The sequence below is a fragment of the Neodiprion pinetum genome, chromosome 6 (genome assembly GCF_021155775.2).
Source record: "Neodiprion pinetum isolate iyNeoPine1 chromosome 6, iyNeoPine1.2, whole genome shotgun sequence".
NCBI classification, from domain to species: Eukaryota; Metazoa; Arthropoda; class Insecta; order Hymenoptera; family Diprionidae; genus Neodiprion; species Neodiprion pinetum.
Window position 1 is genome coordinate 29,873,861 of NC_060237.1, and position 17,519 is coordinate 29,891,379.

The following is a 17,519-nucleotide window of genomic DNA, read 5'->3' on the forward strand; positions in this document are numbered from 1 at the left end:
GAGGCTCGATCTTTTATCATTTGTTCATAAAAATTTCGTTAAATCAGACAAATGCCGTCGACATAGATAGAATTGACGTCGTCGAATTGGCTCACACGGTTAATATTTTAAGATCGTCGTTCGAAATTGTACCGTCACTTACCCAAAATTAATCCAAAACTCACATGCACTGCTTGGATATATTACATATATATATATATAATAATATATATACACATACATATAAACAAATACCACGCAATTCTACCGCTAATAGACTGTAGCCACAGATGTGACGCCTTCTCTTTCGGTTTGCGCAACTTAAAAACTGAATTCTTGAATACTACTTACCTCGTCAGCAATGATAAATTGTCGTATTGATTATCGGGTTGATATTTACTCAATAAGTCGCAGTGATAGTATGATGAATTTTGATGGGACTTAGTGAGCCAAAGCAGCCAAGATTCACTCCTTCCAGAGTCGTATTCAGCACTGGAACTGGAAGTTCCACGGCCAATAGCTTAATATCATACCCATAGTATCTAATACGTATATAATCGTGGATTACAGATTAGTAACTATATTGAATGATGAAGAGGAGATCAAAAACTTTTTTTGGATCAACTTCTGATGAAAATAATTCTCTTACAAGCTATTAAATAACAATGTTTATTCGCGTATATCAAACTATCTTACAGAGCAAAAAAAATTGTGACGTGATCATAAAACCAATGAGGTCTTCATTGAGAATAAGTATTGTGGAATACGGAAATGCTTTACGTGTTAGGAACAGATAAAACTCCAGAAAAGGTTTAAAAGTAATAAGGTTTTCAATAAATCAGTATTAAAAGCTTATCAACGAAGCTAAACGTAGAGTTTACAGATGTTAGTAATAATAATAATAATAATAATAATAATAATAATAATAATAATAATAATAATGATGCATCCATTTTACTAATCAAGTTATAGACTTCGCAATAAGCAAAATTTGCAAAGTTTGAGTACAAAACACTGGATCTACAAAGAGAGAGAGAGTAATATAATAATGTATACCTATGTACGTAACGCTGACAACTGCAAATATAGCATCTTAGTTTATAGTTTTGCAGTTTTATAATTAAATGGTATTAAAGGGTTGTTGTTTAATTAATTATCATAATTAATTTAGCTGTGACATTTTAATTTACATAACTTATTCATCCTATATCTATATCTACAGCGCGCTTAGAACAGCTCACACGTTTACGTCGTGGCATCTTTCATATGATGAACAGGCGTTTAATTAATCTTTTTGATCTTATTCTATGTTTTTTTTTTCTTTTAACGAACTTTTGTTCGTCTATTCAGTTATTTATCCAGCTGTGTCATCTAAAGGTGAGTACAAAATAACTTTCAGCTCATCGAACGATCGATTAGACTAAAGTGGAGGGGTTCTAAAATATCACGCACATACAAACCATCGCGATATAATTTTATTTCCCCAGAGGTTTATTATTCCAGCTTTATTACACAATATAGAAACTCGGCGGTGGGTAGAGGTATGAAAAGATCAGTTCAAACCAAATTCGAGCAAACCGTTTTGTACTACGAGATATAGTATCTAGATTATACCCCATCTGTTGCCAATTAAGTTTACAATTCAAACCTCTTCCTACCACATATGGTACGCAGCCATCCTACACCCAGTCGTACGTATATCATTATTATGTAAACCTTAGCAAACAGTTAATAATTAATAATTATTGATAAAACCGCAATGTTTTATTATTATTATTATTATTATTATTATTATTATTTTTCATTTAACATATATTTATTTTATTTCATATATATATAAAATTATACTAACTACATCAATATATACATAAAAAGGCAAATGTGAAATACCTGAATGTTTTTTATGTGTTATATTATAAAAATATGCTTTTTATTACGTTTATCAATATAATCGGTACATACTTATGTATTGTAGCAATATATCTGAGCTAATATATTCACATAATCGATTTTTTTTCTTCTTATCATATTATACATTATATTATATTAGTACTTTGTGAACGGACGTCAGTCTCGCGTGCCAATTAAAGCAAAATAATTGCCTGTGTTGATGTTTATATTTAGAGAAAAACAAGTATTATTATATTATTGTTATTAATATTATTATTAATATTATTGTTATTTGTTTTACATCTTTCATTATCCAGGCAACACCTCAAGCATTTGCCTTTTATCAAACAACCATAATTTCTTATATTTATAATAACTGCATATAAATGCATTAATATGCATTCGATGCAACTTTAAATAATTATTATACGAATATTTCAAGTCTTGTACTTGAACAAAATTACACACATTACGTTTCATAAAGTAATGGGCATAATTTTAATTTATTTTCGTTACTTTTAAACTCGCGGTGAGTTTACTGAAGTCAATTACATTTTTCCATCTATCCGAAGAACATACTGTAGTTTCGAATATGTATACTATTCGTAGATCATTTTATTCGCATAAAACTATAAGCTTTCTTGTATTTAATATACAATTAAAGTATTCTCATAATCTAAACTTCTAAAGACAATCTCGTTAGTGTCGTTCTTTCATTGTAGAAAAGAAAATCACATCTCTTTATCAAGCATACAAACAAGACCATTTGGGAATCAATAGAACCTTGATAAAATAATGTCCCGGGTCATTGATCAATAAATTTGACTTATCCAGGTTACTTCAAGTTTTTTGCAATTATATTTTACTTTTTGTAAATTTTTGAATTAATGATCTGTCGATATCAAATACTTTACAACACCTTTCCGAACTAGTCGAAAAGATGAATTTGAAAGGGAAAAAATTCGATAATATGAGCGCTTGTTTTCATAAACTAAGACATAAAGAAGAAATCGCAGGCTAATTTGTACGTCTGATCCTTTCGACTCGACAGTTTTATCTGGATACCATTCTCGCGGCAGTATTTACAGAAGATATTGATTAAAATCATTCTACCAATTTAATTCGTTGTTTGTAAGGGTATTCGCAACGTGATAAACAGTGTGAGGTGGCGTACTTCATTTCACAATCTTTATCATCTGCTGAATTTGATAAAACACGTATATATCGATAGGTATGTATATACCTACATGTATCAATATTTTCAGTGGCCACAGATTTTAACAATTACACAGTCAAGTTTCTGTTTTCATTGTGTTCAATCACTTGGTAAGAACATCTTGTATCTTTAAATTCGCTTATAGTCTCTAGAAAATTCACTCTTTGTGTTCTGGATCTGGTTTGCTTTTCGGTTCTATAGCCGAATTGTGAGGATGATGGTTATTTGTTTGATTTCTGGGCACCAAAAGAACGTTTCCATCCGCTGACTGTTGAAGGCTGTACTCGTAAGGATGATACTGATTGCCATCTGGGTCCCTAAGGGACTGGAAGAAAGATAAAAAAAAAAACTATCGTTAGTTTTGGGACCATAAACAGGAATTTACATACTGTCCGAATGAATTCACTTTATTTTAGTACAAAGCAAAGCTGCATTGAAAATCGGATTCAGATTTTCCCCGCGTAGGTCGATAATCAGTAATAAAACGTTCAATTCACCTGAAAAACGTGACGATACAGTTGGCTGAACTTGTCCTTGACACGCTGCCTTTCTAGGAGCATAAAATCACGTTCTCGAATCAATCGCATTTTCCGGTCACGCATCTCTTTGACTTGGTCTGCCAGACTGACAATTTGGTCAAGTTTTCGTTTGCGGCAATTCTGTGCGGCGACTTTGTTCTTTCCACGTCTTCTGATATCGCGTATCAAAGATAACTGTGCCTCACTAAGATCATATTTGCTAAGACGTTCGTTGAATTCGTCCATTGGTAGATTGATAATGTCGTTAACAGGGATCGGTACGTTCAATGCCCTTGCACGTTTCTCATCACGGGTCAAGTGTTCTTCTCCTTCAGACTTGCGAGCTAAAAGTATTTTTTTTTCAACAATTTATACTTGAAAATTCATGCTTAACTCAGCTTGCGAGTAAAAATATTATCAGTAGATTTCTAAACTGTTACTCTACCTTTCTTATCGCGTGACAAGCAGCGATGCATTGAACCAGAGCTTTCGGCTGGCATGTGGTACGTATGGTTGTGCTGGACATGTTCGATAGCTGACCTGCCTGCAAAACAATTAGCGATTGTTTAGAGCTTTTTATTCTGTTGAAAATGGATCATTCACAAAATTTTTTATTCCAGTTCTCCTTCAAGCAATGTTGTTATACTTAGTGTTGAAAAAAAAGTATAACTGCTACTTGACTGTTGAGACTTACCAGAATGGTGACGAGAAGAGTCAAGGCTGCAACTGTACTTCATTTCGGATTGAGGACCTGCTGCGCCCTCGATGGGGCCAGAGTAAGCGTTTCCAGGTGCTCCAGCACCCACGCTTTGGCTATCGTTGTATTCATATTTAATTGGAGTTGTTGGGTGAGCAGTGGCTCCTAAGGATGAGCCTGTTACGTGAATGATAAAATTACATTAAATTAAGAGCGGAATAAACTCCAAGGTCATGCTGAAACGTCTTTGAGCATGTTACAATAAAGCTTATGCCAATTCTCAAGCAATGATTTGGTAATTAAAAATACATACCAGTGCCTTGTTCCTGGAAGTATCTCTTGGCAAACATCTGGTGTTTTTTCTGAGCTACAGGTGGCATTGCACGTTCAGATTGACATCTCGGAGACGTGCCGTTTCTTCCAGCCGCGGAATAGCTGTAGTCATACGGCATGCGGTATTTGCTGCAATGTATATTACGTCAAACGTCTGGATGAAATATTCGTCCGATTGACAGACTGGTAAAAAGAAGAAGTGTCAGAATTGGAAAGAAGAGTATTATCCACCTGGCATAATCCATCGAGTAATGAGAGTCTGCTTGAGTGTGGCTAGAGTTTGAACCAGTCTCCATCCACTCTCCGTCAGAAAGGGAGGGAACGCGTTCGCTTCCCATGCTGCTGACTGCGCTGTCGCTAGAGGCATCCATCCTTTCGTCGGTGACTCCACCAAGGGTTGTCACACCAGGAGTACCTGTCGCTGCACCTCCAGCTGACTGCACTCCAGGCAATGCGGCGGCTCCAGTTGGTCCCGAGGCGTTGTTGCTGTTGTGGTCCAACATTCGCATTGTGTACATGCCTGGAAAAAATACGAAAGAAAAATTAAATCACTAGTTCCGCAGTGCAGAGTTGTACAGCGAAAAGTGGGAGGAGACGGTTAAGCATTGTTGAACCCAAAGAAAGTGAAATTTTCTTACAACGCAATGCAAGATATTTATCCTGCAACGTTCTCCAATATTTTAACAGAATTTAAAATTCTTCATCAATGGCAGAGATAAATCTTTCAGGCACCTTTGCTGAAATGATTGTATAAAACTAGTTCGAGCGATTTAAATGGAGTAGCTGTAGTGGAACAAAAGGCATTTGCTCAATGTAATACTAATTATACGTATCTATGTCAATCTTTATGTGGCAAAGATGGTACAATCTAAATGCATACAGTTGAAAATATTTATATGGCTATGAGATTTTAAACAAGATTACAGATACGGACCACCAAATGGATGAAAATTTGGGCGATGAAATTCCTCCTGATTTTATTGTAGGCGATATATTTAGGCACACATATAGACATATATGTGTGCCTAAATATTGTTGTCAAAATTAATTAGCGCGATTACTCACTTATTTGATATAACGGAGATAAAAAAAAAAAAATTTCGCGAACTTTCGATAAAATTTTGCTGATTCAGGTTGAATTTCAGAAACTTGCTATGTTCACTTAGCGTGGACAAATTACGCGTTCGAAAGATCGCCGCGATAGTGATATGAAAAATATTTAATACGCGATAACATTGAAAGCTAATGCAACCGCCGCTAATAGTATTTTTATAACATTACAAAGTACTTTGGTAAACATAAATACCGGTTACCGAAACGGTTACCGCAAACCAAGTGAATGAATCCTACATCGTATGAGGATGACGAGACGTTAATTAAATAAAAAAAAAAAACTCCATTTCTACACGCGTTGCATTCCAGTCGAACAGATCAGTCATTGAGTCAACCGTAAATTTTGTAATAGCAGAGAAAAAAAAATGGCGGCCGCCAGATTACAACACATCTTTCATTGTTTAGCAATAGTGTATATAGTCTGTATATAGTCACGTTCGTATGTGCATACCTATATACATACACACATGCGACACATGTATCGAGAATTGAAAGTGCGTGGATGTTTTAAGAGATAACGAAATTCCACTGGAATGATACATATCGCATCGCCTTCCGTCCGATCGCTGGTGAAATAAAAAATTCCATACAGGTTGTACGTATTTGTTTTGTTAGTTTTTTTGTTGTTGTTTTTTTCGGGGAATGAAAGACGCTGACAACAATCGCAGCGTTATTGAAAATTTCAATTTTGAATACGTAAACAATTAAATAATGAATAAATGAAAACACGCCGCTGAAAGAAACATGCACTAAACATATGACAGAAAACAACTTTCGAGGCCTGAGTGAATGAGCCGACGCCTCGACAGCTCATATATGTATATATGTACATACATATACACGTATATGCCTAAGGCGAAATATATTTATTATAGCGACGTTCTTTGCTCTCGTGTGGAAATATAGGTATAAACATGCTCGCATACATACATTATAGGCATACGCTCTTTTTTGTATATGCATACAGCACGAGTGATGGAACATAGGTATGCATATAAGGTATATAAGGTATATAAGTATAACGTGACGCAGGGGCTAAAATTATTCTTCTTCCGACGAGTAATAAAGTTTTATAGCACTACATACTTTCAATCAAATTCTTTATTTTTTCGCTCCCCCCCCCCCCCCCCCCCCCTCATCGTCAACAGCGACAAGTCTGTCACAGTGTCTCACGTAGTTTTATCATCGTTGAATATTTCTTCACGTGCCGACCGACCATTGACTCGAAAACTTACGGTCACAGATATACTTTCAAGGGACACGTATTGCAGATACGCGCGTGAAATGATTTGACGATGACTACGACCGTGTGGTTTTGATGATTCGGAGACTCTGTCTTACCCGCTCTGGCTCATGCCACGTAAACGCGTTACACCGTTTCCGGCTTTACAAAAATAACTCCTCGAGGGCATTGCAAGTCATCGTGCGTGACTTTCAAAAATTTACAAAACGATACACGTCTGAATACATGGATTGTGTCTACGCGTGTACGTACTACGACGCTGCTTGTGTCGCCGAGCGTTTCTTCGTTTACTTTCGACCTAATTAGCATGCATTATATACCTAGAGCATGTGCGCGGAGGCAACGAACGTACGTCCTCCGGGTGAATTTTTTTTCACTACGATTTAACGAAAGGAGGAGATTCTCTACCCGGCTAAACTATGTGATATTGTATACTGTATGTAGGCTTGAAAAAATCGGTGATGCATCTATGACGTATATATATATATAAAAGTATGCCGATGGCGGAAAAAATGTTTGAAGGAACGACGGGCGCTGTAAATTAATAGCCCGGGGGATGGATGGGATAACGATTTTAGAACGTAGTACGTTAGTTTTAAAGTACCTAATATACCTACTCGGTGAGTAAACAATGACTCCCATGGTCGCCATTCACGCTTCCTGAGAAGCGACAGCCTTCCGATATTATTTATATTGACGAATTTTAACGTCGTAATCCTCTAAATAATTGTCACAAGTTCTTAAAAGACACACCCGTGTCAAGTAGTTTATACGCGTATAATAATTTTTAGTGTCCACGATCAATAATGATCGATGATATTAATCGCCCAATATGGGTGACTCGATATATTACACACACTAGCACCTACAACAATGCAGATTAATATACAACCGACTCGGTATGACTGAGATTCGAAAAGTTAGGGAGTGAGAGATAGAGAGAGAGATACGTGGTAGGTAAAAATGAGGCAGAGTAGATAGGCGAGAAACTGGAGTGGTGAACAACAGCCGCAACAGAAATATTCTCCCTGCAGCGTTCGAGATAGAGCAACGGTTTGGGTGTTTTTAAAAATTTTTTTCCTCTTCCAAGTTTCAAGTTTCCTCCGCCGTCCAGGTACTAAATCTCGAGTATCTTCGCCGTGTAGTAAATGCTGTAGTGTGTGTACCGATACATATTTCCCAACAGTCGATATAACCGCTGTTGTATTTATGACGTTCCTTTATAAAATATCCAGCAACGATTATTCTCGGTGTCTCCAATATAAACAGCGAGTCGGTCGTCTCCTCGTGTGACGTGACTTCGCATATCAACGTAACTCCACCTCTCGACTGGCGCGGTGTTGTTGAGTCGCCGTCGAGGTTTCGGAAGCGACGATGTTGTTTGTTCCCAGAGTCTGTTTCGTTAAATTATTATCGTTCGTTCCTCATATCATAATTTCTCGCAATAATCTCTCCGATGTCAACACACGAAATCGCAGGCAAAGCGAATTTTTCCACAATCGTTATACACGTGAGCACTGGTACAAAGCTGTGAAAATGATCCTGGACTACCTCGTCCTACTCGCCGCCTCCCGTAGCGTACCCGTGCACTTGGCAATAATTGCGAATAATATTATTTTAAGAAGAATCCAAGAATACGCATGTGAGACCCGTCCGCGGCGCGAGCGAGTGCGTTAATCGCGTAATCGCGTAATCGCGAAGAGCGGTCGGTCTCGAGTTATTCGTGACTTGCCCCCGTAACGTCGCGAGCTCTAATGAAACGAATTCGAGGCACTCCGCGAGTCCTCGGCCAGTTAGACGCACACACGATTTTCTTCTCTCCCCGGAGTGATTCTGCCGCGGTCGCGCGCCGATAACGTTCGCGTATAGTATAACACAGCGACGCCTCTCTTGTCCCCGCGTATGTGCCAAGTGGGGAAAAAAAATGCACTTGCCATATAATACACGTACATACGTACATACGTCGTGCTTTACCGATAAGACGATTAATATACGGCTCCGCGTCACTTCGCCGCCGCACCCACGAGCCAGACTTTAACCGAGTAATTTAATCGTTCTTTCTTGCGGCGGGCCGCAGCGCGAAACTTTTACGGAGATTCTTTTTTCAACGATACATCAACCGGTCGGAATATCTGCGGGTGCGGTGTTATAAAATTACCTACCGTATGCATGCTTTCGACGCGCGCGCGACTTTACGATCTTGTCTTCTTTTTTTTTTTTCTTCCAACACGCGTCGCCAAGTATAATTTCGCGGCAATATCGCCCCATGATTCGAACACGATCGCACCTATGTGTATACGTATATATACGCGACGTGCGAGTTGCGAATGTTTCCAATAGGGGAACACGTAGCTCGATCTATTTGATCAGAGAATCAGCAGGCGAGAGATATAAATCCTTACGTAACCGAAGATCAAGACGCCGGCCGCTTTCGGGGAGAACTGACATGACGGTGTCTCGGAAACGTCATTCGATGCGGTTCACTTCGGTCTTGGACTATTTTCTTTTTTTCCACGTCCCTTCTTTCCTCAGGCTGCAATCGTCAGAATTCCCGATTGATAAAATGTTGTTCCATCCGGCGTGTTTTATTTCGCATGCCTTATTTCGCGCTACTCAATCTCGATTTCATTCGTTTCAAACATTTCTCATGCATATAAGAAACATCGTGCAGTGATATTTTATACTTTTCTTCTTCTCTGTTTCTATACTCGCACCTCTTTACGACTAGGTTTGTTTCAAAGTGTATACATACATTGGTATTATTATTAACAGAAAAACGTACCGGTTGACTATCGTGCCTTGCCTGTATAAAAATACACCGGAGCACTCGTATCTGGGTAGGAAGAACACGAACGGCTGAACGAAAATTAGCGCTCAAGAGCACAGAAGGCTATCTCTCTAGTTTTTATTTTTTATTTCAGTATTTCAGGTTTATTCGTTCACTGATATTAGTCACAACGAGGAAATTGTAATATAATACGGACCGGTCGAAAACAAATTATACATATCTACGGACTTTCAGTTTTCGGTATTTCAGAACAGGCATTAATCCTTCCTCGAAGCAATGTACCTCGAAATTTAACACAAATATCGATCATCAAATCCTCCGTTTTATCGAAATATGTTCATATAATTCGCTTGTCAACCGTACTATACGGAGGTTGGTAAAAAAAAGAAGAGTTATTTCCGTTGCAATTAGTTACAGGTTTTCTTACAAAACTTATACAATAATTGGGAAATTATTATGCTTTTTTCACAATACATGTTCCTAGACATTAGCTGGTCGCGCATATAATGTAAAATTTTCCATGCTGATTCTGATCATGATACCGACGTGATTGTTATCCCTTTATGCGACCATTCCTATGATACGGAACGATTAATTTACCGTGTACAAAATATACAATACACATATCTATATCAATTTCTTTTAATATTTTACCACGAAACATGCGTCGTGCATCACGTACCACGTACGCATCTCTATACACATAAATGTGTACGTATAATATTATTCAGGCTGAGAATAGGAGGAGCAGTAGCAGCCCGTCACTGGGTATTAAACTGTTTACACTCGAGACGTATGGTTTTATCTTATCGTCACATGTAGCAACGTGACACTGATAAGGGTCTTTTACGCTTTTTAGCAATCATCATCGGCATGCAGAATAATTTCATTTCACTTGAATTTTTCTTCTTTTTTCTTCCACGCAATCGTTAAGTCGTCTACCTTGGATCACAATACATATTTTTATGAATATTTTTCACATAGTACGCTCAGTCTACAGAAATTCATCCGGAGGAGGCAGAAGTATGATTTAATTAATAATATTATTTATTTTACACAGGAAAATGATGAATTAAAATAAACCGTGGGGTTTTCCAAAAACATGAGACGATATTGAGCAAAGGAAATCTGACCGAGATCAATCGATATTAAATTTTCGTCAGCGGCAAAAGTATAAAGGACGGTATTTAATTCGATTCCAACCTTATGCAGCCTTGCGGTCTCTCAAAGTGCCGAGGTCTACGATACGTGTAATGTATATAGTAAGTCTCTGATAGCGTCACCTATATGTATACTTTTGTTATTCGTCTTAATCATTTTCAAGGGCTGTTATCTTCTTCACATCCGGATCACTTCGGTATCAAGCCGACAATGAGCAGGTATTCGCGTTGCTTCTTTTTCCCCCGGTTTCATTCACAGCAACATATGATAAATCCGCACACATAACTACATGTTATATTGCAAAAAAAGAATCTTTTTATACTCCATGATGTGATTATTGAAAAAATAGTACAGGTCCCGGGAATTGTACGTATTTAATTATTATTACGATGATATTTTTCAGTTGCTTCAATGTGAATTTTTAGTCGCACAATACCGCGATACTTGTAATATTTAACAGTGAGTAAAATCGTTTCACGCACGTATTGATGTCGTATTATGTAACTGAAAAAAATTTTGCATGAAAATAGAGAAATTTAAATTCAACGCCGTTACAGAAACCTGCGGTACTGTCTAGATTTGAGATAAGAAGTAATATTTCACCCGACAGTAATAAGTGAATTAATTATAATTTTGATAAATATCATTTGATTATTTGACTAGAGAATCGCGTGCAAAATGTTTTGCGTCACCGTTACATTTTCGCCCGAGTGATTTCTGATTATACGTCAACATTGTGCATACACGTGCGGCGAATCACGTAGGTACATGAATATATCTCGTATATAATATCAGCTGAGTCATACATCGAGAGAGGACTTTGCAGCGCAGAGTGATCTGTGATACGCCTAAGGATTAATCTGTGCCTATTAAAGAATTTCTGCCTTACACGTACGTCGTCTAATTAAAACAGTTTTCAATCCGCGTGAATATGCAACAATAATCGATTCTCAATCGGTTAAAAATCCATGCAACAAACGGTGCAGTCCATATTTAGAATTGTTAGGTTTCAACCGATATAAAAAAAATAGTTGCCTTTCGAATTTCTGTTCGGTGTAAAAAATTCTCACGATTCCCCGATAAATGATGGATTTTTAAGCAGGAAAATCTAAAATGACAGAAGTAGGTATACTTTCGATTTCGACTCACGGACAAAGATGGTACAAGCTGCGCAGGATTCGTAGCTTCTCGACAAGTATCGTACACGGCACTTGTCTTGCTTACTTATGTACATATAGTCAGATGTTGTGCGTGCATTTACAATATGGTCATAAGTGATCGCAAACAACGGGTAACCTCATTTGCGTATACGATGGCGATAAACAAATATTTGAATATAAATCTGTACGAAGACGTCAAGACGGAGTGGTCGGGTAAGGTTGGGAGGACCGGAGAAAAATAACGATAATGTCTGGTCTGAAAATTGAATCAAATTAATGTAGTATTATGCAGTTCACCTAGCGGTGGGAAGAAATCTCGTTGCAAAAATTGATACGTTTTGCATAGAATGTAAGGGGGTACGGTCGATTGTAAAAAGAAACATAGTATACGTGTATAACAGAGCGGAATTGTACGAAGATAGATAAGGCAAGAAACTGAGATGACGGTCTGACGGTAGGTATAAAGGGAACTGAAAGAGAAGAACTTGGTCGGAGGTTCGGTGTTTCACTGCGGCAGATAACACGCGGTCGGAACTCGATATTCAAGGTGGTTTTCGCTTACTCCGCGTCTTTGGCTGCACAACGCTGCAGTGACGGATTACCGGGAACCGGAATCATCGGCTAATCAGAAATTCGTTGCAATTAATTCTTTTCTCGAGCAACGTACTGTACACGTGTACGTATAAAGACACGCAAAGCGCGCTTGCGTCGTTTTCCCTTGACGAAGATACCGCTAAAATAATGAGTTCCGTTCAATGCCGAGGCACGTTTCGACGGCTGACGAACAATCGCAGATTACACGTTTACGGACGATAATCTTTGCCGCTTTTCCATAATATTCACACACGGCAGGCACACTGCTGCGCAATTTTCACCATGTGAAAAATAAACCGTGGTTTTACGTGCGCGCGTGTAGGTGCTACGCGAGCACGTGAACGACGTTTACACATTGATATACGGCATATTACGGATCGCCACGTTGAGGTATCCGTGTAACATACGTCAAGATGTTTATTTGTCGATATCGATGGCATATATGATACATACAACCAGTCAGAGAGTCACGTTGAAACGACAAAAGATCAAAACTGTCGGATTATTTATCACCTACGTGACTCACGTGACTAGAATCAGGGTGCACATTATACACGACTGTACTAGGAATGTGAAAAAGTAACCTTGACGAGGGAGAAAAAACGAAATAAAATCTCGCTGAAAGGAGTCGCTGTTGCTGGATGCGTGAAAAATAATCGGCTCCTTTGGTTCCTTTGGAATAATTTCACATCGTGTCTTTCTGCTCTCTTGTTTCATCTCCTATTCTAAGGTTACGACGATACGCTTTGCAAAACGATATGTGTAATAAGGTACATATACATTGAAGCTGAAGCTGAAGCTGACGGTGAAACCCGAAGTGAGGCGAGGCGATTCGAGGAAGTTGGCGGGCTTTTTGCTACAACGTGATGTACGTGCAACTTGTATATGCAGGCGGTAACTATGACGTATTGCGTATGTATACTCCAGCAACGTGTGACACGCAAGCTCTTTGTGAACGGATCATGTCACGTGACGCCGAATAAAACCACGCGACTCGTACGCTCAACTCGACTCAACTCAACGAAAGAAACCAGATTTCTGAGTCAGTCTCATCGTCGGGCAGCCAGCAGCGTAGCTTAAATGACTCTTAGGCCGCGTTTACCCGTCTCAAATAATATATTATAATATATGATAATATGCAAGTACGTATGATATTTGCACGTCTTCGTAGGCTTGCCGAAAACTGCGTTCAACTGTATAATAATATGCATAAGCAGGTAAAATGAAATAACGCTTCGGCGATAACAATTAGCCTATTGGCGGAATGAGAATCGTACGATCGAGACGAGAATCGAGTTACAATAATTGCACGTAGTTAATTTCCCTCCCCCCACTTCACCGATTCCCGTCCACGTTGCTGCGGTGTCCTGTTCTCACGCGCTATTTTCGTCGTTTATACTTACTATTCTTTTTTTATTTTTTTCTTTTTTTTTTTTCCCCCTCAACCACCGCCGGCGAAATTTCGTGATCGTCACTGAAAGTCTGCTGACGTTTGTTAGTTATTAGTCGTGGAGTAGGAGGAAGAGAAGGAGAGAGAGAAAGAAAGAAGGGAAAAAAAAAACCCCGTTCGTAGACAAATTCTTGTGTCGTACGACGCGTGACGCAACGTGTGTAACCCGAGTAGCTTGTGTCTCTATGGGTCTTACGATGTAAATACGAAGCTAGACACTTACGTGTATTAATCGTACTTACGTACCACCGACGCCCTGAATATACCCAACCATGAAGACTCGCGTGATTCGAATGAAAATACCGATCCAAGTGTATATCCGTCGATACGTGTACTAATACGCGTATGTATGTCGTTTATTAGTTGTCTCGATGATATCCGGTCTTGAGTGAGAAGTAAAGAAATTGCCCGAGAGAAGTGAAACCTGCTGCTAATTAGTTGTAGTTATAGAGATAAATTATTAGTGTTTATTTTTCTTTTGCATTCAAGAAGAAATAATAATTGGTAATAGCAAGGATGCGGGTATGATCTGAAATGAAAAATATGGTAGCGTTGCGAAAAATTAGGGATAGACAAGCATAGGGCAGCGTTACGAGAATTCAGCAGCATCGTTGCTGCGTCGTTTCTAACCCTCCACCCCTAATCATTCCCCTAAGGCGGTCGTAATTGTTGCCTCCTCAAGAAAGATGTTTGACTTAAAAAATTGAATCAGCGTGGAGTAAGCTTATTAATTTTACGTGACGACGTACATTGTATACGTCAGCAAAACGCTAATCGTCGCAGGTGGAATTGTCTCGTACCCCATTCGGTTTCCATTCATTCCTTTATCTATCCCACCCACCATCGTCAATTGGCATTGACAAACGACGATTGAATCGAAACAACTGTATCAACTGTACATTTTATGAATGATAAAGTACAGTCGGTATAAATATTTTTCCACGCGCTCATCAGGTACAACTGATTGCGTGTGGCTAAAAACAGCAGCGATCAACGATTAACCTGTTGCCTGCATACATATACATATACGTACATACATACGTTATATCTTACCGTTGGTTCCATTGAAGGCGGTAGACATATCCAGCCCCATACTTTCATATATTATAATACACATACGTGTATATTATTATGGGATAGTAAAAGTCTGACCGGGTTAAATTCACAGTGGATATACCCGTAAATATCATACTTTGCCACTGTCTCTACGCGTGATGTTATTTATTGGCATGTCGTTTAGAAATTTTATAATATTAGGATTTCCTTTTCTCGTCTTGACGGCATATACCTGAGTTTCTTTGTAGTACGGTTAAACAATACAAATGTTTTTCACACTTGAGTTTTGACATGATAATGCATTCTTTCACCATCGTTATACAAGCGTATTATACAAATGATCTGCAGTTTTTACAATCATCCGTTGTTACAATCCGTGATTAACTCGTTACGACGACGAACGACGCGATGTTTTTATTAGTCGGATCACATCCCCGGTTAATATGATTATAAACGTTTGATACGAACGTACTCTGTGTCGATGGAAACGTATAGACGCGCCTGCGTAATTTATGTACTGTAAACACCTAATCGTTCTCGATATCTTGAGCAATTAACGACGGCATTTATTACGCTAGGAAAATCGTCAAAGATGGCGAATTTTTTTCTAGGCACAAAATAATTAGGTAAATTTACAATCAGAAGACGATTGATCTAGAATTGTACATTACGTATGTACGTAATGTGAACTATACACGTATATATAATGCGTGGGTGAATAATCACTCGGTATCATAGCTCTTCAAAGTTCAATCATTCTGTTCTCATTTTCAGCTTATCTTGCAAGCGACAGCGCTATAAACTGACTCGGTTGATTCTAACAAATACGTTATTTTGTATCCACCTTTTTTTTATGTACGTTTTATACGCTGCAGAAATAGCATCTAATTTATGCGGCGATAAAGAAAAATGGAATAGTCATATGTACATATATATGTACCAACGTATGCATAATTCTAGAGTTCACGCTGCATGTGCTTTGACCTCTGGAATTACAGAAGCAGTTACATACGATTTATTATACAATGTATTGTATTTAAACGAAATTCAGTCAGGAATTTCTGCCCGACGCACGATACGCGAGTCACTTAATAATCTTTCTTGTAAACACTCGATTTTATTATACATATATTCACCGACAAGCATTTGAATATCTGTTAATGCACGAGTATTCCTTGTTTTAATTATTTTTTTCCGGCTTGTGTATGACGGGGCGAAAACTCCCAAGGGTCCAGTTTTTGCAACCGCGTCAATGTACCGTGTATTATGTACACATACATACGTCTGAGGTATTCCCAGACGTCGTGATGATGAAAAAAGTTATCGCGAGATTTTATTACGGGTGCTTATCTTCATTGCTCCAGAAAAGGTTAAGCTGAAATTATGGCAAAATCTTGAGGAAATAAAAGAGAAGGAAAAATATAATGATAATGCCGAATATATTGAACGAAACTGTCGACTGTTAATATTTACATCAATGTGCGAAGTACTATTCTGTCTCTAATTAATGAATCCAGATTGTGATAACATCTAATCTTGTTATCAGGTAATAGATATAAGTGACGGGGTTAAGGGGAGGAAACTTGCAACTTGTTTCACCGCTAGTCGAAAAGTCAGGGACTGCAAACTGTAAACGTATAACTGTCGTGAAAAAAGATCAATGCACGATGCATTCGCCAAGTGCATAGCGATAAGACTGCAGTTGACGAGTTTTTGCAACTTATCGCATCGAGTTAATGAAATGAGAGAGAGAGAGGGAGAGAATATGAAATTTACGAGGAAATAATCAGTGCCCATAATTTATCACGAGAAAAATAATAGATCTTTCGAAACATCAACGGCGGTTATACAGCGCCGTTAATACGTAGAGGATATTATACGTAAATTTTTATTTGAGTATACGTGGAGTGTACGCATTTATGTACCTACAATATTTGGCGGATGTGGATTATAAGTTCCGAGTAACGAATCACGGGGTAAGTTGATCCAACTGATTGTAAAACTACGGTAAACGCCGTAAAAGCTATCAGTATAATAATGTCCTTGAAGGAAATTAAAAAAACATTTATTTTCGACGAGATTTTGTTGAAGATTATAATCCGGAAAAACTGTACGATATAAGTATAAATAAATTTATAGCATGTATAGATGGCGAAACTGCGCGGAATTTGTATGTATATTTCTGAGAGATGTCTGAAAAAGGCGATCAATGTTGGTGTACGTAATTCAACGTTTTCAATCGACTCTCTTTCGAAGTGTAATCGGCCAAGAGTTTCGCTGATAAGTCGTTAAAATTTTTCTCACAGAGTAATTCTACGTCA

General features: G+C 38.2%; 1 protein-coding gene across 8 annotated transcripts in view; it reads right to left on the minus strand.

The window, feature by feature from the left end:
• Nucleotides 1-2,003: 2,003 nt before the first annotated feature.
• The window catches only part of cnc (NFE2 like bZIP transcription factor cap-n-collar), a 119,573-nt gene continuing 104,057 nt past the window's right edge, over nucleotides 2,004-17,519 (minus strand). For all 8 annotated transcript variants that reach the window (XM_046632526.2, XM_046632525.2, XM_046632524.2 and 5 more), the window contains exons 8-13: nucleotides 4,865-5,153; nucleotides 4,614-4,762; nucleotides 4,298-4,477; nucleotides 4,049-4,147; nucleotides 3,583-3,947; nucleotides 2,004-3,410 (exon numbers count right to left, since the gene is read on the minus strand). In XM_046632526.2, the coding sequence (XP_046488482.1) occupies nucleotides 3,243-3,410; nucleotides 3,583-3,947; nucleotides 4,049-4,147; nucleotides 4,298-4,477; nucleotides 4,614-4,762; nucleotides 4,865-5,153 (1,250 nt within the window). In that variant the 3' untranslated portion in view covers nucleotides 2,004-3,242. The remainder of the gene's footprint in view (nucleotides 3,411-3,582; nucleotides 3,948-4,048; nucleotides 4,148-4,297; nucleotides 4,478-4,613; nucleotides 4,763-4,864; nucleotides 5,154-17,519) is intronic.